The 25,620-nt window shown below is 52.7% G+C and overlaps 2 protein-coding genes and 1 non-coding gene across 3 annotated transcripts in view; 2 read left to right on the forward strand and 1 right to left on the reverse strand.

The window, feature by feature from the left end:
* The window catches only part of FANCI (FA complementation group I), a 25,260-nt gene extending 12,614 nt beyond the window's left edge, over positions 1-12,646 (forward strand). Inside the window, exons 18-37 of the mRNA XM_061371349.1 lie at positions 118-186; positions 1,434-1,535; positions 2,333-2,518; positions 2,613-2,734; positions 3,100-3,264; positions 3,773-3,952; positions 5,284-5,447; positions 5,852-5,928; positions 6,386-6,502; positions 7,467-7,518; positions 8,092-8,219; positions 8,353-8,421; positions 8,547-8,634; positions 8,931-9,115; positions 9,719-9,775; positions 9,860-9,919; positions 10,589-10,675; positions 11,011-11,106; positions 11,631-11,756; positions 12,531-12,646. Of these exons, the coding sequence (XP_061227333.1) occupies positions 118-186; positions 1,434-1,535; positions 2,333-2,518; positions 2,613-2,734; positions 3,100-3,264; positions 3,773-3,952; positions 5,284-5,447; positions 5,852-5,928; positions 6,386-6,502; positions 7,467-7,518; positions 8,092-8,219; positions 8,353-8,421; positions 8,547-8,634; positions 8,931-9,115; positions 9,719-9,775; positions 9,860-9,919; positions 10,589-10,675; positions 11,011-11,106; positions 11,631-11,756; positions 12,531-12,596 (2,196 nt within the window). The 3' untranslated portion in view covers positions 12,597-12,646. The remainder of the gene's footprint in view (positions 1-117; positions 187-1,433; positions 1,536-2,332; positions 2,519-2,612; positions 2,735-3,099; positions 3,265-3,772; positions 3,953-5,283; positions 5,448-5,851; positions 5,929-6,385; positions 6,503-7,466; positions 7,519-8,091; positions 8,220-8,352; positions 8,422-8,546; positions 8,635-8,930; positions 9,116-9,718; positions 9,776-9,859; positions 9,920-10,588; positions 10,676-11,010; positions 11,107-11,630; positions 11,757-12,530) is intronic.
* POLG (DNA polymerase gamma, catalytic subunit) lies at positions 12,216-22,744 on the reverse strand. The gene is made up of 22 exons (XM_061371351.1): positions 22,179-22,744; positions 21,423-21,618; positions 20,894-21,061; positions 20,528-20,674; positions 19,856-19,935; positions 19,282-19,464; positions 18,572-18,741; positions 18,288-18,408; positions 17,989-18,213; positions 17,744-17,864; positions 17,492-17,563; positions 17,265-17,378; positions 16,931-17,091; positions 16,781-16,834; positions 16,566-16,683; positions 16,065-16,200; positions 15,735-15,981; positions 15,528-15,650; positions 15,103-15,271; positions 14,682-14,890; positions 13,569-13,729; positions 12,216-13,016 (listed from the first exon to the last, which is right to left on the reverse strand). Exons 1-22 carry the CDS (start codon positions 22,742-22,744, stop codon positions 12,955-12,957), a joined length of 3,603 nt encoding a protein of 1,200 aa, XP_061227335.1. The 3' UTR covers positions 12,216-12,954.
* Positions 22,745-23,995: 1,251 nt separating this feature from the next.
* TRNAR-UCG (transfer RNA arginine (anticodon UCG)) lies at positions 23,996-24,068 on the forward strand. Its single transcript has one exon. It is a non-coding gene; the product is annotated as a tRNA-Arg (tRNA).
* The last annotated feature ends 1,552 nt before the right edge of the window (positions 24,069-25,620 follow it).

Raw genomic sequence — 25,620 nt, forward strand, 5'->3', positions numbered from 1 at the left:
GTTCCTTGCAGTGCCAAATGGTCACTGGTGTCTTATGACACCAACTTATTGTTGGGTTATATCTGGTCCATTTTCTTTGCCATGTAAAGCCAACTTGTCCTTCCTTCCTGTCTCCAGGGTTTCTATGACGTCCTTCGCAGGAACTCCCAGCTGGCCAGCTCTATAATGGAAACACTCTTGTCCCAGGTAAAGTAACGCTGTGTGCTGTGGCTGTAGACACTAAGAATTCTGCACTGCAACCACTACAGCAAACAATTCAGGTTAAATATTGGGGAAATAGTTCTCCCTTAGACTGGAAACAGGTTTAAGTGTGTGGCACTTCTCTAAGGAGGTGTTCAGATCCCTGCTATGTTGAGAGAGCAGACTGGGGAAACGCCTGGAGACTGGTTCATATCCTCTCACAGGATGGTAGAGGAAGGATCTCTTTGAGTCCTTTCCAGCCCTTCAGTTCTGAGGTGCTGTGAGAAGTACGAGCCCAGAGAAGTGCTTGTGCCTGTTCCTTAGCAGTGCATGGCAGTTACCCTCCCATACATCCCCAAGGATGTGTGCTGACAGAGTAATTATTATTGCTGTCCTCCCATCGGGAGAATACCCAAGCCCATGTAGGATCTGGGAGGATTAACTCATCCCCCAACAGTGTTGCTCATGGCAACAAGACAATCACATTTCCTCAGTCCATTGGACAGGCTGTGCTTTCTTTTGAGACAAGTAATTTTCTTCCCTTTAATCATCCATAGAGTTCATGCTGACTAATTCCAGCTTTCCCATGACAGTAGAGGGTTTGAGAAAGGAACATGAACAGAGACAAGGCAGCTTTTGGGTTGCAGAGGGCACTTAAGGGGAAGTTGGTGTAAATGTATAGAGTTTTATAGCATCATTGTATATATAACTTTCCCTATTTTGGTTCTAATCCTATATCAATACTTGGAGGATATCACCTTCCTGTCATGTGCCAAAGGAAGGGGATATCCTCCAAGTATTGATATAGGATATCAGTACTTGGATATAGACAGGGATTGATGCAAGCATAATCTCTGATGGATTTGTTCTAGTGCCAAGTGTAGCCTCCATAACTGCCTGCACCCTTAGGCCAGGAAGCTGGATGCCATAACAGGGCCAAGCGTTCAGTGTGGGTCCTTAAGTAAGTCCTTAACTAAGCAAGTTAAAGGATGCAGGTGAAATGCAAGTGGAGGCAACACAACAGCAAGTGGTCAGGTAAACTTGTTTCAGGGCTGAGAGGTACATAAGCAACTCAAGAGGGCTTTTTAATCACTAATGGATGATGTAGCTCACGTAGATGTACAGTCCCTTTATTACAGTGCCAGTTTTTGCTCTGTGAAATGGAGTGTGAAGATTATCTTCTGTTTCCAAACAACCTGAGAGGCTCAGTTACCAAGTAACTGGTTATTTTTATTTCTTGTTTTCTGTGACAGATAAAGCAATATTACTTGCCCCAGCCAGACCTCCTGCCTCCATTGAAACTTGAAGGATGTATTATGGCTCAAGGAGATCAAATCTTTCTGCAGGAACCACTGGTAAGAGCTACAGGCCACAGCTGCAAGCTCATCTATTCCATAGCGTTTTAGTTGTGCTGCTACATGAGCTGAATACCTTGTGTTTCTTCAGCTTTTTCTAGCCTGGAGCAATTCTTTTAATGACAGTAGAGCTGGGCATCTCACCCCTGCCTCAGGCTATCTATTAGAGCTCCACTGGCATAGTGGTTTAGGTGACCTGTGTGAAAAATGCTCTAGGAATAGTGTAGCTGTTTTACACTCTCTTGAACTCACCCTAGGCTTTTTTTGTCTCTCCTTTAACTTAATTCCACATAAGATAGTCCTGCAGTGTGTATGTGTAATAGGGGAAGAATCTGCCCTTTGGTTTTGCTCCTTTGAAACTGTTGGAGATGAGACCTCAACAATTCCTTGGATTTCCAAGGGAACCAGTTTAAACTAGTCGCTGTGTTTTCCCCTAAGGAAGCTTCTGTGCTGTGCTGCAGTAGCACACCCAGGAAGAGAGCACATGCCTCAGCTAGAGTGAGAGCCCTTTTGGAGTTCCCTTTCCACCAGATGAGGTGGATGGGTTGAGGGAGCAGTGGGATTTAAGTCTTTGCATCCTATATAGCCAAGCTCAGGCAGACATTGAAGCTAGGGCAGGGTAGTTGTGTGTAGGACTAAGCATCCCTATGTTTCCAGAATAAGGCATGTTCTTGGGACTTACATGAACCCCTGAAGGCATCTTTTTGCCTCCAGCTATGATAGTCTGGCCTGTATCCCCTCATGCCAGTGACCTCCAGCTAGAAGGCTGAGTGTGACTGTGTGGCTGCTTCCTTCAGGCCCATCTGCTCTGCTGTATCCAACACTGTCTTGCCTGGTATAAGAGCACCGTGCGTCTCTGCCAAAGAGCTGAAGATGACGATGAGGAGGAGGAGGAGGATGTGGGATTTGAGCAAAACTTTGAAGAGATGTTAGAATCTGTCACACGACGAATGATCAAGAGCGAGTTGGAAGACTTTGAACTGGTAAATCAGATTCTCAGCTTGACTCAGTGGAAGAAGACGCTGAGTTCTTGTCAGGTTTTGAGAAGATTTTTCACTTGTTTCCTTTACCTCTTAGGATAAATCGGCAGATTTTTCTCTGTCTTCTGGTGTCGGTGTAAAGAATAACATTTATGCCATTCAGGTGATGGGAATTTGTGAGGTCCTGATTGAGTACAATTTCAACATAGGGAATTTCAGGTAAAACATCAAATCTTGCCCTCCAGCGCTAGCTGTGCCTGCTCTTCGGAGTACAGCCTCATTCCAAGCACAGGGTAATAGTGCCAGCACGGATTTAGAAGGGTGTTTTCTGAGTGTGAGTGGCTCAGACATTCACAGAACATCGAGGAGTGGCTTGTGTTGTGGGAGATAGGATGTGACATTTTGTTGAGGAGCAGGTTGAGGAGGAATGGATAAGGCATACTCTGTTAGGGAGGTGGGGAGATGTTGTATGTTATGCTTTATCATTTAGAAAGTGCCATTGTGTAATTTGGTAACTGAAGCTTCAAATGGGAAACTGTAAGACTGGATTTTCTCCATTAATGCTTTCTACTACGGTTTCGCAGCAAGAACAAGTTTGAGGATGTCCTAGGCCTGTTTACTTGTTACAACAAGCTCTCTGAAATCCTGAAGGAGAAAGCTGGAAAGAACAAACCTAACTTGGGTAACAAAACTCCACGGAGCTTCCTGTCCATGGGTTTTGTATCTACTCTGCTCACAGCTCTGTTCAGGTGAGAAGCAGTCACATCTGGAGTAGCTTTAAGGCCTATTCACACAGTGCTTTTGTGTTGTCTGCATGCTGGCTGCTTTGTACACTGCATACAGGGTATAGGCACTGTAATTTCTGTACAAAGCATGCATGATAACAGCAGTTGTCTGGAGAGCATCGTAGTCCAGGCAGGAACCAGAGCTGGTCTTGACAAACCAGCTTGCTCAGGCCTTGCTTGAGACTTGCAAGACCTCAGAGAGTCTCTGCTCTTCCAGTCCCGGCCTGTTCCCAGACAACAAACTCCAGTTTGAGCTGTATGGAACAGAGCCAGGCATCAATTGACACTATGTGTATTTGGAAAGGTTGGTGGAACTCTATCCTCTCAGTGTTCACTACAAGCTACCAAAACAAAGGGTCTTTTCCACCCTTAATCCTGCTATGATTTTATTTGTTAATACGTATTTAGGTTTTGAATCTCTGTGCTTTTTGAGTGCATGTTCAGTTCTCTGACAGTGCTTTTGATTCTTCAGGGACAATGCTCAAAGCCATGAGGAGAGCCTGGCAGTCCTGCGCTCCAGTACGGAGTTCCTGCGCTATGCTGTCAGTGTAGCTCTGCAGAAGGTGCAGCAGCTGGAGGAGACGGGACAGACAGATGGACCAGACGGACAGAATCCTGAGAAGATGTTTCAGAACCTGTGCAAAGTCACGCAGTGAGTCGCTGTGGCACGTGGACACAGCAGCACTGAAAAGCAGCAATGCATTTTGAGGATTTCTGATTCTCAAGTAGGGTTTTGAAAGAAGAATGCAGCCTGTAACTGTTTCAAACAGTTATTATTACTGGGTTGAGATCATTGCCTTTCTTTGCTCCTGAGAAATCAAGTGGAGGCAGTACAGTTGCTGTGCCAGAGTGAGTGATACAGCTCTAATAACGGTACTTGGCCTGGAAGAACCAAACACCATCAAACTCTCATTTTCAGCCTCTTTGTGACTTTTGGTTCATCGCTCACTGTCACAGAGGAGGTAGGATTGTTACAAGCTGGATTCTTGAGGCCTCTGGGATGCAATAAAGTTAAAATTCACTTCTAGCTAAAGTATAAAACAGATGTAAGAGAGACACAAGCTTTAGAAAACGTTTGTTTAGGACTTTTGCAAGATGCTTGAAGACAATCCTGCATCTGATCCTTTGGAAAGCCAAGAATGTTAACCATGTAAATGTCTTTTGGGATCTAGGTCATATCTGCATGGGGTCTTTTCAGATCCCAGTCAGCAGAGAGCACAAAATGCAAATTACCCCTGCCATGAATAATGCCCGTTTTGTGTCTTGCCCCAAATAATAGAGGCTATTTTTGTTGCGGTCATTAGGACTACATGTGAGCTACATGTTTTGTGTGATTGGACGTTGAAATAGAATAAGATCATCTATGCAGGAGACAGAACTAATGAGAAGAAAGGAGAGGGAACAAAAAAGGGAAGAAGTGGGCTTAGGGGAGCAGAAAAAAAGATGTTTGCCTACAAATAGAAAAGTCTCCTTTGGGCCAAACAATTTTGCTTTCTTCAAAGCTTTTCACTTTGCTTTGCCTGCCTTTACCTTTCTGGTTTTATTACTAGAGAGCCCTATAGTGATATCTGACATTTCACAAGACTCAAACTGCCAAGAGAAAAGCTTTTTGTCACTGACAGATTTGACACCAGTGGTCAGTGTGTGGGTAGTCAGAGACAGAAGGAAAAGCCAGGTGGAAGAAATGAGTGTATAAAGATGGATTTGAAATGGGATTGGAAGGTCCCTTGGGACCTGGAAAGAATTAAATTATTTAGCTGTGCAGGAAGAAAGCTGTAGCTGTTTTGCTGACATTGAAACAAAATCTTCTTAAAAATTGATTTCTTCTCCCTCCACTTTCCTATAGGACAAAGACATCCCAATTTAGTCATAGTTAAAATACAATCCAAAGAGTAGAATCTGTGATTAGCCCTGCTGTAGCTTGTGCACTGTGCAGCCAGCTTTACTGGAGCGTGTGGTGCTAACTCATCTCCCATCCTGTAGGGTTCTGCTTTGGAGGTACACTTCAATTCCCGCTGCTGTTGAAGAGTCAGGGAAGAAGAAGGGCAAAAGCATTTCACTTCTGTGCTTGGAAGGTTTGCTGCGGATCTTCAACACAGTGCAGCAGCTCTACTCTGCCAGGATCCCCCAGTTTCTACAAGCCCTGGGTAGGCACATGGTACAACTCTGTTCTGGTTTCTGGCCTTTGTGTTCCAGACCATGTGTAGGTAGGTGGGCACCCTTTATCCATAACTAGAGAGAGAAGGGTCTGTTCCTTGTCTCTCAATAACAAGGTGGGTTTAGTAGCATTGATTTTCACACCAGAGGCAAGTTCCAGACATCTCTTTACCTGCTTTTAGAGAGCTCTCAGTCGGCAGAGGATAGCTGGGTTCTGATATAGCACTGGTCTATTTGAAGTTTGTCTTTAACACATTTCTGTGCTCAGCACGGTTCTGCAGTCTGTATTCCTCCCCTAGCTGTGAGCACTTGCAGTCTTTGCCACTTTTGGAAGTAAATCCTGTATTCTGCTCTTGGCATTTAGCTTTTTTCTGCACCTCTCTGTCTCTGCCAGATATTACTGATGGTGACGCAGAAGAAACGGATATTAATGTCACAGAGAAAGCTGCCTTCCAGATCCGACAGTTTCAGGTGAGTACCACTCTGTGCTGTGAGTGTTCCAAAGCACTGGTGATTCTGGCAGAAAATGCTGCTTGCTCTCTGCTGCTTGACCACAGGCTTGAGTGTGTGATAGGAAATGTGACACTGATTCACTCTCAGTGCAGAAGTTTCCCATCCCTAAGGAAGGCTTCTTCAGGGTGCTGTGCAGAGCTGGATTGAAGTGTACATGTATTTAAAGGGTCCTTCAGGGCAGCATAAACACCCGAGTACCATACAGGTCACACTGAGTCATATGCAGGCCTCTGTGTAAGAACTCATAAAACCCAGTACTTGCTCTTTAGAAGAGTCCTCTTTTTACATTCATTCTTTGTCATTCTCCTTGTTGCTGATTCTTTTATCTGCTGCAGCTTCTGGTTATGTGCTTCTTAAAGTGGCCCTGCAACAAGCATGCATGCTCAGGGCCTCTGCCTTTCCTTCCCATGATCAGAGGTCCCTTGTGAACCAGTTCAGCAGTTCTGAAGATGACTTCAACTCCAAGGAAACGCAGTCGCTCATCACAGTTCTCTCCACTTTGTCCAAACTCCTCGATCCAACTTCTCAGCAGGTACTTGACAGCCTTCCTGGGGTGGCAGGGATGGATGTCGTGGCCATGGGTGTCAGAAGAACATGATCAGATTGGTCTGACATCTGAGGGTTCTAACGTGTGCGGGTTCTGCCTTCTCCTGCAGATCACACCATGGCAAAGGGGCAGTTTTGTTACATTGCCAAGCATTTAAGACATTAGGAAGAAATTCTTTACTATGAGGGTGCTGAGGTGCTGGCATAGGATGCCCAGAGAAGCTGTGGCTGCCCCATCCCTGGCAGTGCTCAAGGCCAGGTTGGACACAGGGGCTTGGAGCAAGCTGCTCTAGTGGAAAGTGTCCCTGCCCCTGGCAGGGGGTTGGAACTGGATGGGCTTTAAGGTCCCTTCAACCCAAAGCAGTCTGTGATTCTCCTGTCACACACCTGCACAGTTAAGAACACTTTGTTTTCCCATCCCACTCCTGCACATTCTGATTCTGGTTTTGGACTCCTGGAGTCTGAATGACTTGTTTGCTTGAGTAGGGACTGTTAACAGAGCCTGGCTTTGGCACAGCTTCCGCATGGGAATGGAGGCAGACAAGGCCAGCAGACTTGTGACGAGTCCAAATTGGCTGGGTGCCTCATGCCTTCCATGTAAGGACGCATTTTCTAAATGTGCCCCAATTTTACAAGATAGGAACTGCACTAAAAGTGTGCCAGAAGTCTGGAGTCATCATTTACCTTAAATTAAATGGAGCTGTTACTCTGTCCAAGGGAACATATAGCCATTCCCTTGTCCTGGATCTCAGCTTTTCACTTGTTAGCAGGTTAAGTGCCCCTTGTGGAACTTCACAGGGCATGCCTGGGTGCCTTTCTGCTAGGAGGAGTCTCTTCCCATCTTCGTTTGCTGTGATTCATTGTTTTCCTTTAGTAGTAGTAGTGGTAGTGTTAGTTTTGTGCATTGAATTCTGTTTCACAGCCATGATCTGTTCTCTCCCCATCTGCAGTTCCTTCAGTTCCTGACTTGGACAGTCAAAGTTTGCAAAGAAAATGCTCTTGGTAAGTAAGCTTGGGGGAGCATGTTTCAATGTGATGTGTTGGGTATTAGACCCTTAGATGCTCTGCTATTGCCTGTCCTGTTTTTACCTCTTTCTTACAGATACATTCAGGTCTCATTCTGTGGCAGACTGCTATGACATTGTGGTTATTAGCACAAGTATTGAGGAAGAAACTCTATAATCTCTATAAATAGTGTTGCTGAAGAAAGAGAAGCAACTTTCTTGAGTTTTCTCTGTTATTTAGCACTTCTGTTGCTCAAATCGACACATTTATACTCTGGAAAGATACTACTCTTGCCAGAGTTTGTATTGTGCTTCTGGTCATCATTTTTCTATGAGCTGAGGGTTCCAGTGTGCCATACTTCCCCTTGCAGTGTTATATGGGATGCCCAATGTTGTAAACTGTGCTTTTGTAATTATGGTGTTTTGGTGGGATTTTCACCTCCTGTATGTTGTTTCTGGGAACTGTTAAATTCACAGTGAATCCGTGGTGTTCCCTCACTGGATGTCTGATGTTCCCAGCTAGCTAGGGGACCTCTGCACCTGGTAATGGGCTGTGTTCCCTTCCCCACAGAGGATATCTCTTGCTGCAAGGGTTTGCTGTCTCTGCTCTTCAGCCTCCATGTTCAGTACAAGAGTCCTGTTGGTCTGCTGCGTGAGCTTGCACAAGACATCCATGCTTGCCTGGGAGACATAGATCAGGTATGACGCAGAAGCAGCCTGACTCCTCATCACTCAGTGCTGTCAGGGCCGAACTGAGTGCATCTCTGGTGCAAACTGTGTGACACCAACTAGAGCTTTACTCAACAGAATTTGTTTTCTCTCCTCCAACCAGGACATAGAACTGGAGAGTCGGTCCCACTTTGCCATAGTGAATGCCAAGACTGCAGCCCCTACTGTTTGTGTGAGTGAAAACTGTATGGAACAACCCGTAGCGCCTAGGGCTGCTCTGCTACAGGTGGTTTGTAGATGCCTGTTGTGCCAAACTCCTCCAAAACCCTGTTTTGTTATTGGTGTTCCTGTGTTTAGCTGCTGGTTCTGAGTCAGGCAGATAAAGTCCTTGAAGAGGTGGATTGGCTTATCAAGAAACTCACCAGTCTGGGATCAGACATGTCAGGTAATATAAGTGTTTCTCTTCTTAATGTTACACCTCTGTTAAAAACAAATGAAGATAGAGAGCAAAAAGATGTGGAGATTCTGAGGTAGCATCATCTAAGGGCAGGTTAAACTCTCCCTTGAGCTGGTTCCACATGAACCATGTAAGTGTTGTCACAAAGTCCCTCAAGTGATTACTTTTCCTGTTCCACACTGGCGCTTTGTGCATCAGACACAAAGGTGGTCTGCTGTGCCTCCCATCTGCATAACTGGATTCACTGGACACACATTCACAAGTTATTTATCTCTTTCTTCTAGAAGAGTCTTCTCAAGCATCTAACCAAACCCAGGCTCTGGAGAAAGGTGTAATTCTGCAGCTGGGAACTCTGCTGACAGTTTATCACGAGCTGGTACAGACAGCACTGCCTGCAGGGAGCTGTGTGGACACGCTGCTGAGAAGCCTCAGCAAGACATATGCAATTCTCACCTCCCTCATCAAACATGTGAGTGCTGCTGTGCTGACAGTGGGTTGGCTGGGATCTAAAAACTTCTTCCCTGTTGCAGCAAGCTCAGAGTGACCCCTGGCAGTAGCTATGCTCAGGACTGAGCTGTTGATCTCTTCCGTGAGTTGAATCCCTATTCCATTGGCTTTCATGCCCTCAATTTCATGACCTTTCTGAGCAGCAATAATTGTATTGGTGGAGATAAAGAAGAGCTTCTCTCCAGCTGAATTTGGCCATGCATGGCTTGGAGTGGTTCTTCCCAGTGTATCTTGTAGGTTCCTCTGCATGCAGCTGTGTGCCACACTGAGGGCACTAGTAGTGTTCTTACAGTGCTCAGCAATCCTGCTCCTGCCTCTCATTCCCATCTAGGGCTCAAAGCATTGGACATGGGGGAACTGGGCCACAAGAACAGGCCAATGGAGCTGGTTTGAGACAAGGTGGTGAATGTCGTAGGTTATAGCAGCCATTGGGGAGGATAGTTCTTGTAAATCCTGCCCTCCCCACTGTGCCATTGAGTGAGCTGCTTTGAGCCCTGCCTGGAAATACAGGCTGCAGAATGGGAACAGCATCCCTAGAACAAACTCTCTCCTGTTTTTCTTGCAGTATATCCACGCTTGCCGCAACACCTCAAATACGATTCCAGGAAGGCTGGAAAAGCTGGTGAGTGTGAGCCAATTGCTGGAGGAAATGGCTCATTGCCTCGAGATAGGAGTAACACCGACCTCTCTGCTTCCTTCTTTGCAGGTGAAGCTCTCAGGTTCCCATTTGACCCCACAATGTTACTCATTCATTACTTATGTACAGGTAAGGCCTAAATTAACGAGCAAAATCACAGTCAGTCAGTCTGATGCTGAGTGGTGTATCAGCTGCACTGCATGGGCACCTTTAGGGATTATTAATCTTCTTGACATGACTTGAGTTTCTTATAGTTCAAGCTTTACTGTGTCAAATAATAGTATAAGGCATTTCAGCACCATTGGGACTGAGCGTGCTGATTTCTGCTTGAGCAGGGAAGGAAGAGTGTTTGAAGAGCTGAGGTTTAGTTTGGTGGGAGTTTTTTTGATGAGATTAATACTGCTTTTAACCACAATGGCAAATAAAGGTCAAGAACACTGCAGTCATCACAGTGTAAAGTGATGTGGGTGCCAAAGACTGCAGTGCTGAAGACTGGATTTAGCTGCTTGAAGAGGAATTGGGTATGTGAGTGAGGGCCACAGGAACTGTACAGCAGGCATGGTGGGGAAGCTGTATCTTCTCACACACATTTCTCAATGTATAGGTCACGAAATTAGCTTTTCTTTCCTTCTTTTTTTGAGATTCCCAATTCCATCTTTCTTTTATCACCCCCTTTCTCTCATCAAGGTGGTAATGCTGTTAGCTAGTCAGAGCAAGTAATTCTCTGGCCTTACTTAGCTGGCCTTTCTTCTTGCCTGCTTACCTTCTAATGCCACATCTTTTGGCATCCTCCCTCAGAACATCCACAGTGAGAGTTTAAGCTTTGCAGAAGAGAAGAAAAAGAAGAAGAAAGAGGATGAATCTGCTGCAGTCTCCACAGTCATGGTAAGATAGACTTACTCACCATTAGCACATGGGCTGCAGTTGAACTTGGCATCATACCTCAAGCTGTGTGTTACCTGAAGTGGCTTCTTATAGATCACCAATGACAAATTGTCATTTGGGCCTTTAAGTGAAAATCAAATTGAACCTGCCTTAACTTCAGAGAGAAGTCTAAGAGAACCCAAGCAAACATTATAAAAACCAACCACACAATAACAGTAACAACAAAGCCACCTTCACTAAACACAGCCTAAAAGCTCACACACATGAAATAAAGGACAACCTTGTCATGTTCATTGTTCTAAATCTGATCTATCCCACCCTGTTCTGCATTTCAGGCCAAGGTGCTTCGGGAGACCAAGCCCATCCCAAACCTGATTTTTGCAATAGAGCAATATGAGAAGTTCCTTATCCATCTCTCCAAGAAATCAAAGGTAAGGTAAAGCAGAGTTCTTCTGTGACCAGAACTAAGTGGGATCAGTGGCTGGATAGAGGTTATGGCTGGGCTGCCTTTTAAAGTCTCTATTAATGCTCAAGGATCTCACATTTCTTGCAGCCCTTGTCCAAACTCATGGCCCACTGACTTGCCACCACACTGGTACCTGCAGGTATCAATGGTAATAGTGCCTGTGACCTGACCTCAGATGGTTTCTGGTTGAGCAGAAACTTCCACAGCTTCACCCCCTTTTTTTGCCTGTCTATAAGCAAGAGAGAAATGTACCATGATGAGGTACTACATAACAGTAACTGGTAATCACTTGGCTTTTAGGAAAACAAATGGGCCACTGGATCACATGGGGGCAGGAGGATTTTCACCTGCCTTTTGCTTCAATCCTGTGTTATTGCTGTGATGGACTCAGTCCCAGTGCTGTGCAAAGGACTAGGCAGGGTGGAGAACTAAACAAAGATGCTGCTGGCATAATGTCCTCTCCCCCTGGTTTCACCTTGGTTTCTGCAGGTGAACTTGATGCAATATATGAAGCTAAGCACCTCCAGGGACTTCCGCATCAATGCATCCATGCTAAACAGCACGCTGCAGGAGCACAGCACAGAGGATGCTGAAAATGAGCCCAACAATGACCAGGTCAGAACTCATTTATCTGCTTTTACCAACAGCTTTACCCCTCTTCTGAGGCCAGCTGTCTGCAGGTACATGTGAAATCAGGGAATCTGTATCAGCGAGATCTAACCCAGGGAAGACAAAGGAGTGAACAGTCTGGCTATGATCCTCAACACTCCAGCCGTCTGCCTTGAGTGACCTTTATCTCCATGCACCAGATGTCTGTATCTCTGGGCTTAGGAAGTGAGACTCTCCTCAGCAAGCAGAGAGGTGTCAGTGTTACCTCTGAGGACCTCCTGCCTGCCCAGGATCAAATGTTTGTGCATGATGCAAAGTGGTTTTGCATCCAGGTTGACTTCTGTAGATAAGCAGCTGGCAGGACAAACACTGCAAAGCATCATAATCCTCAGACCCATCTCTACTAGATAGTGTTGGTGAAGGTAACACAACCTGTGCTGGAGAAAAGGAAATAAGCCATTTACGTAATTGATTGTCCAGTTTTTTATTGGTGGTTTTGCCCATACTTTCCTGAGTGCTTCAACAAACCAAAACCCAGCACAAGCAGTCCCTGTCCTGTGCCATTGATAACTGGTCTAAGTTCCAGCATGAACCGAGTAAAGTCCACAGGGAAAGTCTCAGTGGGTAAGAGGAGTCCCATATTCAGGCCATATTGTTAGGAGGAAGAAGAGCTAAATCCCATTCTGCACATCCAAGTTTCTTGCCTTAAGCAAACTTTCCCTAATCTCTATCACACACAAACAATCACAGTCTGTACTTCTTTCTCCCTCCCCTCTCCAGAGCAACACAGCAGAGCAGACAGATGAGAACCAGGAACCCAAAAAGAAGAGACAGCGAAGAAAATGAAGCTTGGGGTTGCTGCTGCTGCCTCCTTCCACAGCGCCTGGTCTGGTCTTGGAGAACTGCTTGTATGGAGAGGATGGGTTATTGCTTCTCTTAGCAAATACTTACCACTTCTTCCTTCATGGCTGTGCAAGCATGCCTGGCCCCTGTCTCAGGTTTTATAGCTGGCTGCTGCTTTTAGAAGCGCCTCTGCTCTTCCAGTGTGCTGCTATCAACATCGTCCTTCTCAGGAGCACCCCTTCTTACAGCCAAAAACGAAACAGGGTGACCAGGATCAGTCCCTGCCAAAGATCTCCTCCTGAAGGCCAGTGGGGCTCTGGCACGCAGGCTGGACACTTATCATTGTGGCTCTCTGGCGTCATCACTTCTTCTCCAGCGAACCTTTGGTTATTTCAATTAGCTGATAGATATCCAGAGCTTCTCCTGGAAGACAACGGGACACTCAGTTCCCTGCATGCTGCAGTACACTCGGAGCCTGTGTAACATGACAGCAACCGTCACGATGTGCTTTAGTTCAGCTCTCAATTTATTCCAACTTGTTTTGGGTGGGGGTGTGAAAGCAGGAACCAGCACCAGTAGGAAGCAGGAACCAGCACCAGTAGGAAGCTGGAACCACAAACAGTCCTGCCTTGGAGTGGAAATTGCTGCTGTCACCTCTCCAGCATCCTCAGGTAAAGCAGGTTTTGCTGTTAGGTTGGTGTTGCCCCTTATGTCATGCACTTGTTTAATTTGCCTTGCTCTTGGTGAGAACAGAAGTGCCCTTTTTTTGCCCACAGAAGTGCACTTTTTGCCCACATAACATGAGTCCTGTTACCAAAAGCACCCTTTTCCTGTAAGGCTCCTAATAAAGTTTACCTAAGGTGGAGTGTCTGATGTGTCCAAGGACAGAATGACTGCTTATGCCAAGTGCTCCGAGCTGAGGAGGGATGTGCAGAGGGCGTTACAGAGCAGTTGGGTCACACAAACACTGCTCACCTTGCGGGATGCCGTATTTCTTCTCCATCCCGGTTGGATTCGATGGCGTCGTGCAGCTCATGGTCACCTCCTTCCTTAAGCACTGGTCAATGTCCACTGTGCTGAAAAAAGCCACTGACTGGGGCAGGTCCTGCAGGCCCAGTTTGTAGGCAAACATGCACCTGCAACAACAAGAGACCCAACGCATCACTCTGAGCCTTGTCACACCTGGGTCTGAGCAGCCACAGCTTCACTGGGCAGGTTACTGTGTGCCCACGTCACTCAGGAGCTGCAAAACAAGGTGCTTTTAAGCACTGGGTAGCAGGAGGGTCAAGTAGTGCTACAGTGGCTGTGGGAGGAACAGAGTCACTGCTCTTTGAGCCTCCTCATAGAGCAGGAAGAGCCCAGCCCTCGCTGCTGGCTAATCCTCCAGGCCGAGCACAGGCTGGGTTTTCCCAGCAGGAAGCCCTGTGCTTGCAGGAGCTGGCACAACGGCAGGAACCTGGGGGTGTCTGCCCCGCTGTGCCCGCTGCACTGGCACAGGAAGGCTGCTTGCTCTGTCCCTGCCTCACACAGGAGAAAACAGCCAGGCTTGGGCCAGCTCCCATATAACCAAACACCCCCCACAGCGCTGGGAAGGGGATTTGGCTGTGCCAGAGGCGACTGAAGAGAGCCATTTGAGGTCAAGAGCTTATCTTTGCATGGGGCAGGGAAGCAGCAGGAACACTCTATGCTGTAGAAGAGGCATCAGTGCTGGTGCTCACAGCAGAGAAGCCATTGCCTGAAGGCCAGGGGGAGACAAGGGATGGGAGTTCAGTCAAGGCCAAGGGCTGCTGCCATGCAATGGCCACAGACCTGATGGGAGCAGGTGATGTGCTCGCATCCCAGCAGAGCAGAATGACAGACCCCATCCCTGCAGGAGCCAAAAGCCAACGCTATCCCCCTCCTGCCAGCACATTATCCCTGGAAAAGGAAGCCGAGCTCCATCGATAGCCACTCACATCCCACATGAAGGAATTACAACCTGCAGCGCTGCCAACGTCCCTTAAGCAGAAGCAAGCTCCTCTGCACCAGCCTGCTGCAGGCACAGCCTCTGCTGCCACCCCAGCGCTCATCCCCAGGGTCACATCTCACCTCGTGAGCAGGTTGGTGATCTGCAGGGCCAGGGCTGCCCGGTACCGATCCTGCTCCTGCACCAGGTAGCGCACCTCGTCGTGGATGCTGATGCAGAAGCGCCCGTTGATGTCGAACTCCTCAAAGAGCCACTTCATGGCGACCAGCATGAGGTGCAGGTAGTCAACAGCAGAGCTCTGCACCACCCAGTTCACTCTGCTGGTCAGAAACTGGTGAAAGGAAACACACGGATGCTAAGACAGCACTGGGGTCCAGATAAAGGAGATCTCCTGTGAGAAGTCTGTTAATCTCAGGGTTGTTGCTGGCATGCAGACAAAAGGGGCAATGGGTTTCCTGCATGGCTCTGAGAGCCTTCTGGGTCTGCAGCATCCAAGAAGGCCTGAACATCTCATCACTCAGCAGCACAGAGCCACATCCTTACCTCCCCCTTGGCCACGGCAGGCTCCAGAGCCCTGCTGATGTGACAGCCCAGCACCGGGGTCTGTGGGGAAGGGGACAGGGCGATGCTCTCCAGCTTGTTGAACATCTCCGACTCCGTGCCTCCAGCCCACACTCGCTGCTCCACCACGTTCCACTTCTTCCTCCGGGACCTGGCAGGGCAGAGGGGGAGCGGTGCTGGGAGCATGGCCGGAGGCTGCAGGCCCCATTTGAGAACCTCAAACACTGCCCCCAGTTTGGAGCAGCCTCCTGCTGCTCACTGGATTGAAAGTCCCAGATCAAACCTGCTCTGCCCTGGGCAGCAGGAAGAGAGGATCAGGACCATCCAGCCCCATTTCCCTCCTCTGCCCATGGGGCTGCAGCTCCCTCCGCCTCACACCAGAGCTGTGCATGACCCTAGCATCTCACCCCTTTGTGGCTTCCTTCTGGATGCGCTGGACATCCTGTGCCGACACCGATCCATCCTCTGCCCTGTCCACAGCCAGCTCCAGCTTATTCACCAGCCACTCCCCATCCTCAGAGAGGTGAAACCTGCAAGGGACGAGCGCCCTATGGTATCCCATGGGAACACCACCACCATCCCCATCCCTGCTCACCCCCGGGGGCAGCACCCACCTCCGGACACCCTTGGTGACCGCATACATCTGCTGAGCCTTCTCCCGCGCCTGCTGCTGCGTGAGCCGATGGTTGAACTGCATCAGCAGCCGCTCGGCAAAGGGCTGCCCGGCCCCATAGATGCGCCCGTAGTTGAAGACCTTGGCGTGCTCCCGGCTGATGCCCACCGTGGCGGCAGTTTTGCTGTGCAGGTCCGTGCCGTTGCTCTTCTTGCCCTGCAGAGTCATCCACCCGAAGGCCGTGCAGCCTGTGGGGAGCAGAGCAGGGCTTGGGCACCGAACGGGGCCAGGCTCGGGGGTCACCCCACAGCCAGCGCCAGCCGGGTCTCACCGTGCATGCCCGCGAAGTGCGCTTCCCCCAGCACAGCAGCGATCCACAGCTCCTGCGAGTCCACGTCTGCGCCCACCAGGGAGTAGCCAGGAGGCACCTGGACCATGGCTTTGAGCTCGCTGCCCACCCGGTCGGCCTGCGGGACACAGCCCCTGGCTCAGCACAACCCCTGCATGGCTCTGTCCTCATCATCAGCATCCCCCATGCGCCTGAATTGTGCTCCCGAAGTCAAAGGGAGGCATCACCCACTTGATTACTGCCCCGGGCTTGTGGAAGAAGAGGGGGCTGGGGAAAGACACAGACCAGTGCTTTAGTGCTTTCTTCTTTTACCAAGCAGTGAAGCTCTGAAGCCTCTGCTGACTCCTTCCCCTCTCCCAAAGCCAAAGGACATCAGCAAGAGAAGGGCCCCAGCACCTCAAACCCCAGCACCCAGCCCCAGCTCATTTCCCACCATTCCAACACACAGATCCCCACATCAGCCCGCAAGGACCGGAGCTGTACCCGAGCGTTGCTGGCCGTCAGCCACGTGGGCTCCACCGCCCGGCGGGTGATGGTCCCTGCGGTCACCACCTGCGGCAGGATGGCTCCGTAATCATCCTCTTCATTATAGTCAGGATGCCTGGCACAGAGGTGAGGGTGAGCATCACCCTGCCACAGCCCTCCCAGAGCAGGGCAGAGGGGACCACGGTCCCAGCCAGGGCTGTTCCCCCCCATACCTGGTCACCACGCGAGGCAGATCCCCCTTCTTCAGCCACACCACCATCTGCGAACTTGGGGGGACACGCAGCAGGTGAGATGCTGAGACCCACAGCACCTCCCCTGGCCACAGCGCAGCCTCTATCCACAGGGATGAAGGCAGCTCTCACCTGATCCGCTTGTGAGCGTTCCTCCAGAACGAGATCATTTTGTTGATCTCCAGGGCCCTGGTCCCGTGCGTGCGGCCCACAGCAGCCCGCAGGGTGCCGTCCTCCATCTGCGGCAGGAAGTCCTTGGCAAAAGGGCTGCCCACGTTGTTCTCATTCCCGTCCTTTAGCAGCAAAAGAGGAGCCAGGGCTCAGGATGCCACCAGCAAGGGTCTGTGCATCCTCCCACTCCAGCTACAGAGATGCATTTCCACCACCCATGGGACAAGACCACAGGGGTCCCGGGAGAGCTGCAGTGACAGGCAAAGGGACACGGCTATGCAGCAGGACTGCTTACCTTGTGAGGCAGCTTGAAGAACCAGCAGCCGGGGATGTTGACGTCGTTGTAGGGACCATTGCCGTGGTGGTACGAGGGCTGGCTCCTCGGCTGCGCCGGCTCAGGCACCTCCTCCTGCAACCAGCGATGCGAGGTGATGCTGGGAACACTCCCGGGCATGGCAGGAGCGGGGATCAGAGGAAAGAGGGACCAATCCATCACCACATCCCACAGGAAAGCCCCTTTACCTCCCCCAGGCTCTGGTCTGCTCTACCCGTTTTCTCCTCCACGTCCACCTCCAGCTGGCTCAGCTCCTCTGCCTGCAGCAGACAGACCATGGGGAAGCCAAGTCAAGCACCAGCTCTATGGTGATTTTACACGTATTAAAGGAAATCTACTTCCAGCCCCTAGAGCCACACATGGGGCTGGTTTTTACATGCACACACAGGAAAAAGGGCAGCCTCGTATCTCCTTCCTATTCCCTCCATCCCTTCCTTCACCTTCTGCCATATCGTGCTGTCATCCATCACCAGCAGCTCATCCTCCATAGCAGCCTGCAGCCCCTGCGGCTGCTCCTTGCCTTTCTCCAGGCAGTGCTGCCTGTACAGGCTCTCAATCACCCTGGCACGGGAGAGGGCAGAGTTCGCACACACAGAGGTCCCAAAGCTCCAGGGAAGCACTCAGGGCGCTCCCAAACTGCTCCATGGGGCAGCCCCACCTTGGCACCCCGCTACCTCCCCCTTACCTGTGCGGGCAGGACGGACCCTCCTCTTCCGAGGGGGCTGCTGGCAGGTTGTCCTGCCGCCCTGGCACCAGGTAGCCCCATCCGTGCTTGTCCGAGTAATGGAGGGGGAACCCATCCCAGACCAGGCGCATCAGCTTCGGCGTCACCCTCATCTGCAGGCTGATGAGGCTGGGGCCCGGCACCCAGCCCGGCTCCCCCAGGCGCAGGCACAGCTTGCGGTACCAGCTGGGGAGCAGCAGGGATGGGTCAGAGCACACAGGGGATATCCCCCTTGGGGATACCCATGGCCCCCAACTCACCCCGGGTGTCCCGGCAGGTGCTGCAGCCTCTTGGGTTGCAGTGTGACCGTCTCCTTGAGGCGCTGCAGGCACACCTGGCTCGCAGCCTTCAGCTCCTCATCCTCGCCAGGGGGACCAGGGTCTGGTGGGGCAAGGAGGAAGAGCTGGCAGAGTCCACTGTGCCACCCTGCTATGTGGCCCCACACGGGGAAGCAGGCACATGGTGCTTCACACTACCAGCACCAGCAAACCACGTCCCTTCATGGAAGGGTGGCCCTTGAGCATCCCTCATCCCCTGTGCTCACCCTCCTGCCAGTCCTGCATGGACCCCTCTGCACCCATCGCTGCCAGGGAGGTTTTGCTGTTGTTATCCTGATCCTGATCCTTCTTCTTCTTCTTCTTCACCGGATTCTTCTTCTGCTTAAACTCCTGCGTGTCCCACTCGAGATCCCAGAGCCAGGGGTCATCCTTGTACCTGCCAACACACCACTGCCACCACGCAGCTCTGCTCCCATCCCCAGTGCCCACCCATGATTAAGGGAGTGGAGCATCTCCCTTATGAGGAAAGACTGAGGGAGCTGGGTCTCTATAGTTTGGAGGAGATTGAGGGGTGCCCTTATTAGTGTATATAAATATATAAAGGGGGAGTGTCACGAGGATGGAGCCAGGCTCTTCTCAGTGGCAAACAATGATAGGACAAGGGGCAATGGGTACAAACTGGAACACAAAAGATTCCACTTAAACTTGAGAAGAAACTTCTTCTTAGTGAGGGTGACAGAACACTGGAACAGGCTGCCAAGGGAGATTGTGGAGTCTCCTTCTCTGGAGACATTAAAAACTCGCCTGGACACGTTCCTGTGTAACCTTATCTAGGTGTTCCTGCTCCAGCAGGGGGATTGGACTAGATGATCTTTTGAGGTCCCTTCCAATCTCTAACATACTGTGATACATACTGTGATACATAGCCCCCCATGGTCTCCATCCTGTGAGCAGCAGGACCTGCACCCATGGGTACCTGTCCTCATGCAGCAGCTGGCAGGCATCATTGGCCAGGTTCATCAAGGACTTCTTCATCTCCTTCTGCAGCTCCTCATAGATGCCCTGAGCATCATCCAGGTACCTCTTCCAGTTCCCATTGACCGGCAGGTAGGACACCCCCATCTCCAGCATCCCTGCAAATGTCACAGGGTGGGGGCACCTACAGCCCAAAGTAGCAAGGAATTAGACATCTGCTGGAGGGGATTTGCCCTATGACAGACATGAATGTCCCTCCACCCCACACAACCCTCGATCCTCTTCTCTTTAACCCTGCCTGCCCTGGACATCCACTGCTGCCCTAACACCCACCCTGTGCAATAACCCCAAAGCTGCATCACTCCGAGGTGCCTCACCTCCTGCAGCCACTCTGTGCTGCTGTTTACCCCTCCTCACCTACAACACAGGGATCTGAAGTCCCTCCTGAAAAGGGGTTCAGGGCCCCCAGTCTCCTGCCACCATTCCAAGGATCAGAGGAGCCGTATCCCAACCCCAGAGGGATCCCCCTGCAGCCCCTTGGCCACCACCACCAGGCTGAGCTGGGCAGTTCTCACCTCTCCATGAAGAGCGGCAGCTGCTCCTGGAACACCTCATGGGTGACCTGGACATCACGGGCACAGTAGGACATCAGCTCCTGCGGGCACAGGCAGGTGAGGGCAGGGAACGCAGCCACCCCTGTGCCAGCGCAGGGCACAGCGCTGTGGGATGGTCCCAGCTCCATGCACACAAAGGGTAACAAAATGGGAATGACCCCATCAGCTCCTCCCACCCTGCTCCTGCTGCCCATAGGGATGTTGGGATGGAGCATCTCCCATATGAAGATAGGCTGAGAAAGTTGGTGCTGTTCAGCCTGGAGAAGAGAAGGCTGCGTGGAGACCTCATAGCAGCCTTCCAGTGTCTGAAGGGGGGCTATAGGGATGCTGAGGAGGGACTCTTCATTAGGGACTGTAGTGATGGGACAAGGGGTAATGGGTTAAAACTGAAACAGGGGAAGTTTAGATTGGATATAAGGAGGAAATTCTTCCCTGTTAGGGTGGTGAGGCACTGGAATGGGTGCCCAGAGGAAGTTCTGAATGCTCCATCCCTGGCAGTGTTCAAGGCCAGGTTGGACAGAGCCTTGGGTGAGATGGTTTAGTGTGAGGTGTCCCTGCCCGTGGCATTAGAACTGCATGATCTTAAGGTCCTCTCTTAACCCAACCCATTCTGTGACTCTAAGGTCACCCCACCTGGAAGTGATTCCTGATGTCGGCCATGGTCCCCTTCACAAAGACCTCCCGCGCCTCCTTCTCCAGCGGCTCCCCACCGACATAGAGTGCGTGCACATCTGCCAGGTTGTTGATGCTGCTGACGTGCACCCACTCCCACGACGTGATCTGTGCACACAGTGCAGGACAAGGACCACACGACATCAGGCAAAGGATGCTGCTGCTGCTGCTGCCCCATTTTAAACCAAGACCTCCTCATCCACAATGCCCTGAGAGACCTTTACCCACCAGAGCTGCTCCAACAGCTCCCTCTTTGCCAGTACAGAAGGGACTGGTCCCATTACAGGACCAAGCAGCCCCTGCCACTGGCTCAGCTCCCTTACTCACAGCCGGCCCTTCCATTTTGCTGCGTGTTTTCTTGATGTGCTGCTTGACCTGCTGCAGCCCCTTCCTCTTGCCGTGCTTGGCGGCCATCCAGAGGCTGCGCTGGAAGCCCGTCAGCCCCGAGATGGCCATGTGCATGCTCATGGTGTCCAGGAAGCGCACCCGGGAGCCCTGCAAATGCACCGGGGAGGGGAGAGAGATGGTTTGGGAGATGCTGGAAGAGAAACGTGCTGCCAGCAAGCACCGCTCTCTTCCTGCAAGACCCTGCTTTCATCAAGGCACCCCTCTTTTGAGAGCCAAGAGCACCCCCAGTGCAGGCTGCCAGCTGCAGAAAGGCTCCTGCCACATCCCCATCTGCACGCCTGCAGCCTCCAGCAACCTTATGGGGTGCACGAATATCTCCCTATGAAGGGACCCCAGCTCAGCCCGCTCTGCAGGACAAGCGAAGCACAACCCTGGGGAATCTGTGCGGAACAAAACAACCCCAAAGAGGCAATGCAAAGGGTGACAAGCTGCAGCTGAACAGAGTTACCTGGATGAGGTACTGCTCCTTGATGAACGCCCGGTCAAAGGCCACGTTGTGCCCCACCACCACTCTCTCCGGCCAGTCCCGCCTGCCAGCACAGCCAGCGCCTGCCGGGCTCTCCAGGGGAATGAGGTCGGGCAGGGTGAGGTGGCTGGACCAGGAGTAGCGCTGCTCCAGCAGCCGCCGGCTGCACCACGAGTACCTGCGGGGGACACATTGCATCCCATAGGAATGAAGCAGGAGCTTCCTGGACCAAAAGCACCCACTGAGAGCAGGATCCCACCCAGGGCAGGGGGGTGACTGACCCATGGACACACAGCACACACCCCAGAGCCACACTTTGAGGCTTCACTGTTATCCCCACAAGCCAGCAGTGGTTTGCAGGAATCATAGAACAGTTAGGGTTGGAAAGGGCCTTAAGATCATCCAGTTCCAATCCCCTTACCATGGGCAGGGGCACTTTACACTAGACTCTGCCCAAGCTGTCCCTGAACACCGCCAGGGACAGAGCATTCACCACGTCCTTGGGAAACCCATTCCAGTGCCTCACCACCCTCACAGTAAGAACTTCCTCCTTACATCCAACTTAAACTTCCCCTGTTTCAGTTTGAACCCGTTACCCCTTGTCCTGTCGCTACAGTCCCCAATGAAAGACCCCTCTCCAGCATCCTTGCAGCCCCCTTCAGACACTGGAAGGCTGCTGTGAGGTCTCCCCAAAGCTGTGTGCGTCCCCCCAGCATCACCACCGGCCACACATCTCACCATGCGTGCGGTGAGACCGCCACGGCCAGCGTCGGGCAGTGTCCATCAGCCACGCACACCTCCACGTCCAACACCACCGCCCGCTCCTCGGGGAACTCCACAGCTTCCTCCTGCCCCCCAGGGCCGTAGCGGGTCCAGCCGAGCTGCCATGCCCACCGCTCGGGCACAGGGGGCAGCTCGCACCGCAGCAGCTCGTTGGCCGCCTCCAGGTAGGGCAAGCTCTGCTTCTGCGCCAGGAGGCGGAAGTGCTCGTCGATGTTGTCGCCGTACATGCGGGGCAGCCGCAGGTCCACGTCGGGCAGCGTGGAGGTCTCCTTGCCCCACAGGTCGTGGCGCTGCAGGTGCTCCACGCTCCTCTGGATGTCCGCGGAGGAGTGGTGCACACGGGCCCCGCGGAAGATCTGCTCGTGGAGGCTCCTGGACAGCATCTGGATGTTGAGGGGGTTCATGCGCCGCTGGTCCTTGCCCGGGGTCTGCCCCGGGGCGTCCTCCGGCAGCGGGCGGCGGGCAGAGGAGCTGGAGGCGCAACAGCCCCGCACTGAGCGCCTCCACAGCAGGCGCCGCATCCTGCCCCGGCCGGACCTGCGGGAGAGCAACAGGGAAGGGTGAGCGCAGTGATGCTGCGGGGCTGCCCTGCACATCCCCCTCCCCAGGGCATTCACACCGTGCAACAAGTCCCTGCATGCACGCTCCTTACATAGCCGAGCACCCCCTTGCACAGCCACACCCCTCCTTACACAGCCGAGCACCCCTTTACTGAGCCATGTACCCCTTTACACACCTGCGCACACCCATTTCTCAGCCATGCACACCCTTTACACCGCCATAACCCCCCTTGCACAGCCGAGCACCCCCATACTCAGCCATGCACACCCCTTACACAGCCGAGCACCCCCTTTAGACAGGCATACCCCCTACACACAGCCGAGCACCCCCGTTACACAGCCATACCCCCTACACACAGCAGAGCACCCCCATACTCAGCCATGCACACCCCTTACATAGCTGAGCACCCCCGTTACACAGCCATACCCCCTACACACAGCCGAGCACCCCCGTTACACAGCCATACCCCCTACACACAGCCGAGCACCCCCGTTACACAGCCATACCCCCTACAAACAGCCGAGCACCCCCATACTCAGCCATGCACACCTCTCATACAGCCGAGCACCCCCTTTACACAACCATACCCCCTACAAAGAGCCGAGCACCCCCGTTACGCAACCATACCCCCTACAAACAGCCGAGCACCCCCTTTACACAGCCATACCCCTACACACACCAAGCACCCCCATACTCAGCCATGCACACCTCTCATACAGCCGAGCACCCCCTTTACACAACCATACCCCCTACAAAGAGCCGAGCACCCCCGTTACGCAACCATACCCCCTACAAACAGCCGAGCACCCCCTTTACACAGCCATACCCCTACACACACCAAGCACCCCCATACTCAGCCATGCACACCTCTCATACAGCCGAGCACCCCCTTTACACAACCATACCCCCTACAAAGAGCCGAGCACCCCCGTTACACAGCCATACCCCCTACACACACCGAGCACCCCCACACTCCGCACACCCGTACCCGCACAACCACGCACCCCGCTCCTCACGCTCGTACCCGCTCCCGACGCACGCCGTCCGCGACCGGGCCAGGGGGCGGATCCAAACCCCGGCGCCTGTGGGAGCTTCCGGCCGCGCTGACGTCCCGTCCCGTCCCGTCGTCCCCCCCCCCACCGGGCTGCGCTCATGGTACAGTCCTCCGGGCGTCGACTGAGTACGGCGAGGAGGAAATCTGACGCAGAGGCGGCCGCGTGGCCTAATGGATAAGGCGTCTGACTTCGGATCAGAAGATTGCAGGTTCGAGTCCTGCCGCGGTCGTAGCTGGAGCTCGCTCGGGGGCTGTCTGTTTTGCTCCGCCCCCTCGTGGTGTGGCCTTGGGACGGGAACCGACGGCGCCACGGGGCTGCTGCTTCCCGTTACCGGGGTCACCGCGCGCAGCCGTCGTGTTTTGCATCGTGTTTAACGGGAGAGGACAAAACGCAGAGTGCGGCTGCGTACGTGGAGCCGGAGACCGACCTCGACTGTGACACGAGCGGGGCGGTCACAGGCACAGCCGTGGGACCGGCAGTGCGGGGTCTGGTGTCCGCCACCCTTCAGGCTCCAGGGTCTCAAGGGTCGGGGCGAGCGGTGGGGTGCAGGTCCCCTCGCCTGGGGTGCGTGGGGACAGCAGCGGCCTGGTGGGGACAACTCGGTGCGTGGCTGGAGAGTGAAAGGTGTCTGCAGGGTGCGGGTGGCAGGCATAGGGTGCGGGGAAGGGGCTGCGGGTGCAGTGGAGGGGACCAAGAGGTGAGTGCTGGCGGTGGGTGCGGGCTCCCTGCCCTCCGCACGGACTCCTGTGTCCGGGAAGGTGGCTCCCGGCAGAGCCCAACGTGCCCTTGGCACTGCGGGGTACCGAGCCGTGCCAGGCCGAGACGTACCGCGCCGGGCACAACCGCCAGGTGGCGCTGCGGGCCCGCCGGTGCCGGCCGGGCTGGGCCGGGTCCCCCGGGACCGGGGCCGTCGGGGCGCTGGTACCACTCCCGCTCCATCCCTCCCCGCTCCCTCCCGCTGGGCACCGGGCAGGGGGTACAGGGACCTGCGACCCCTGCCTCGACACCCTCGGTCCCTGCAGAGCTCCAAACCCGGGGTGCACCCCTCTAAATCAGCACAGCTCCGGTCCCTCGGAGGGTTTGGGGGGGGCAGCTATACCCCCTCCTCTCCGTACAGGCAGCACCAGCATGGGGGGAGTGGTGAGGAACGCACACACACACCACGATGCTGGTTTTTGCCGCTTCGAGTGCATTTCACAGCCCCTGGGCCTCCCAAAATACCCACAGCCCGCCAGCCTGAGAGTCAGGTGTGGGGACAGCGCTTCACCCTGTTTCATGCAGCAGCAGAAGGTACCCGCTGCCTGAGCTTTGGGGGATCCAGGCCTATGGGGTATCCCCGTGCTCAGTCCCCCATCCCGGTGGCTTGAGGTTTCCTGGTCTTGCAGTGGGAGCTGGGGGTGCGGAGCCAGTGGGGGGGATGCTCCAGGGCTGGGGTGCTCGGAGTAGGAGAGAAAGAGCCATGAGCTGCCCTGGGATGAAGCAAGGAAAGGCTTGGGGACGCCCTGCCCCTGGCTGGCTCTGGGGAAGGACCCGGGTGCGGGGGACTTGTTCTTCCCTTCGGTACGTTGTGTTAACGCTGATCTCCTCTCGTTTGGGGTCTTTGGTCTGTTTCTTTTTAGCTTGATCGCAAAACAAATGAATAATAATAATAAAAACATACACAAAGAAGCCCCATTAAAAAAAAATCCCCCCTTCAAGGGAAAAAAAAAAAAGGAAAAAGAAAATAATAATTCTCGCTGAAATTGTTGACGTTGATGTTGATGACAACGAGCCCGTTGCCT

Source organism: Neopsephotus bourkii, unplaced genomic scaffold (assembly GCF_033783945.1).
Source record: "Neopsephotus bourkii isolate Nb327-2 ecotype Australia unplaced genomic scaffold, CSIRO-AGI_Nbou_v1 NB_1572, whole genome shotgun sequence".
NCBI classification, from domain to species: domain Eukaryota; kingdom Metazoa; phylum Chordata; class Aves; order Psittaciformes; family Psittacidae; genus Neopsephotus; species Neopsephotus bourkii.

Coding starts and splice junctions, on each gene's coding strand:
- POLG (XM_061371351.1), bottom strand. CDS start 22,744: ATGCGGCGCCTGCTGTGGAGGCGCTCAGTGCGGGGCTGTTGCGCCTCC. Junction 17,379..17,491: donor CAGACCAGAGCCTGGGGGAG/GTAAAGGGGCTT, acceptor CGCTGGTTGCAG/GAGGAGGTGCCTGAGCCGGC. Junction 13,017..13,568: donor GAAATACGGCATCCCGCAAG/GTGAGCAGTGTT, acceptor GTTGTCTTCCAG/GAGAAGCTCTGGATATCTAT.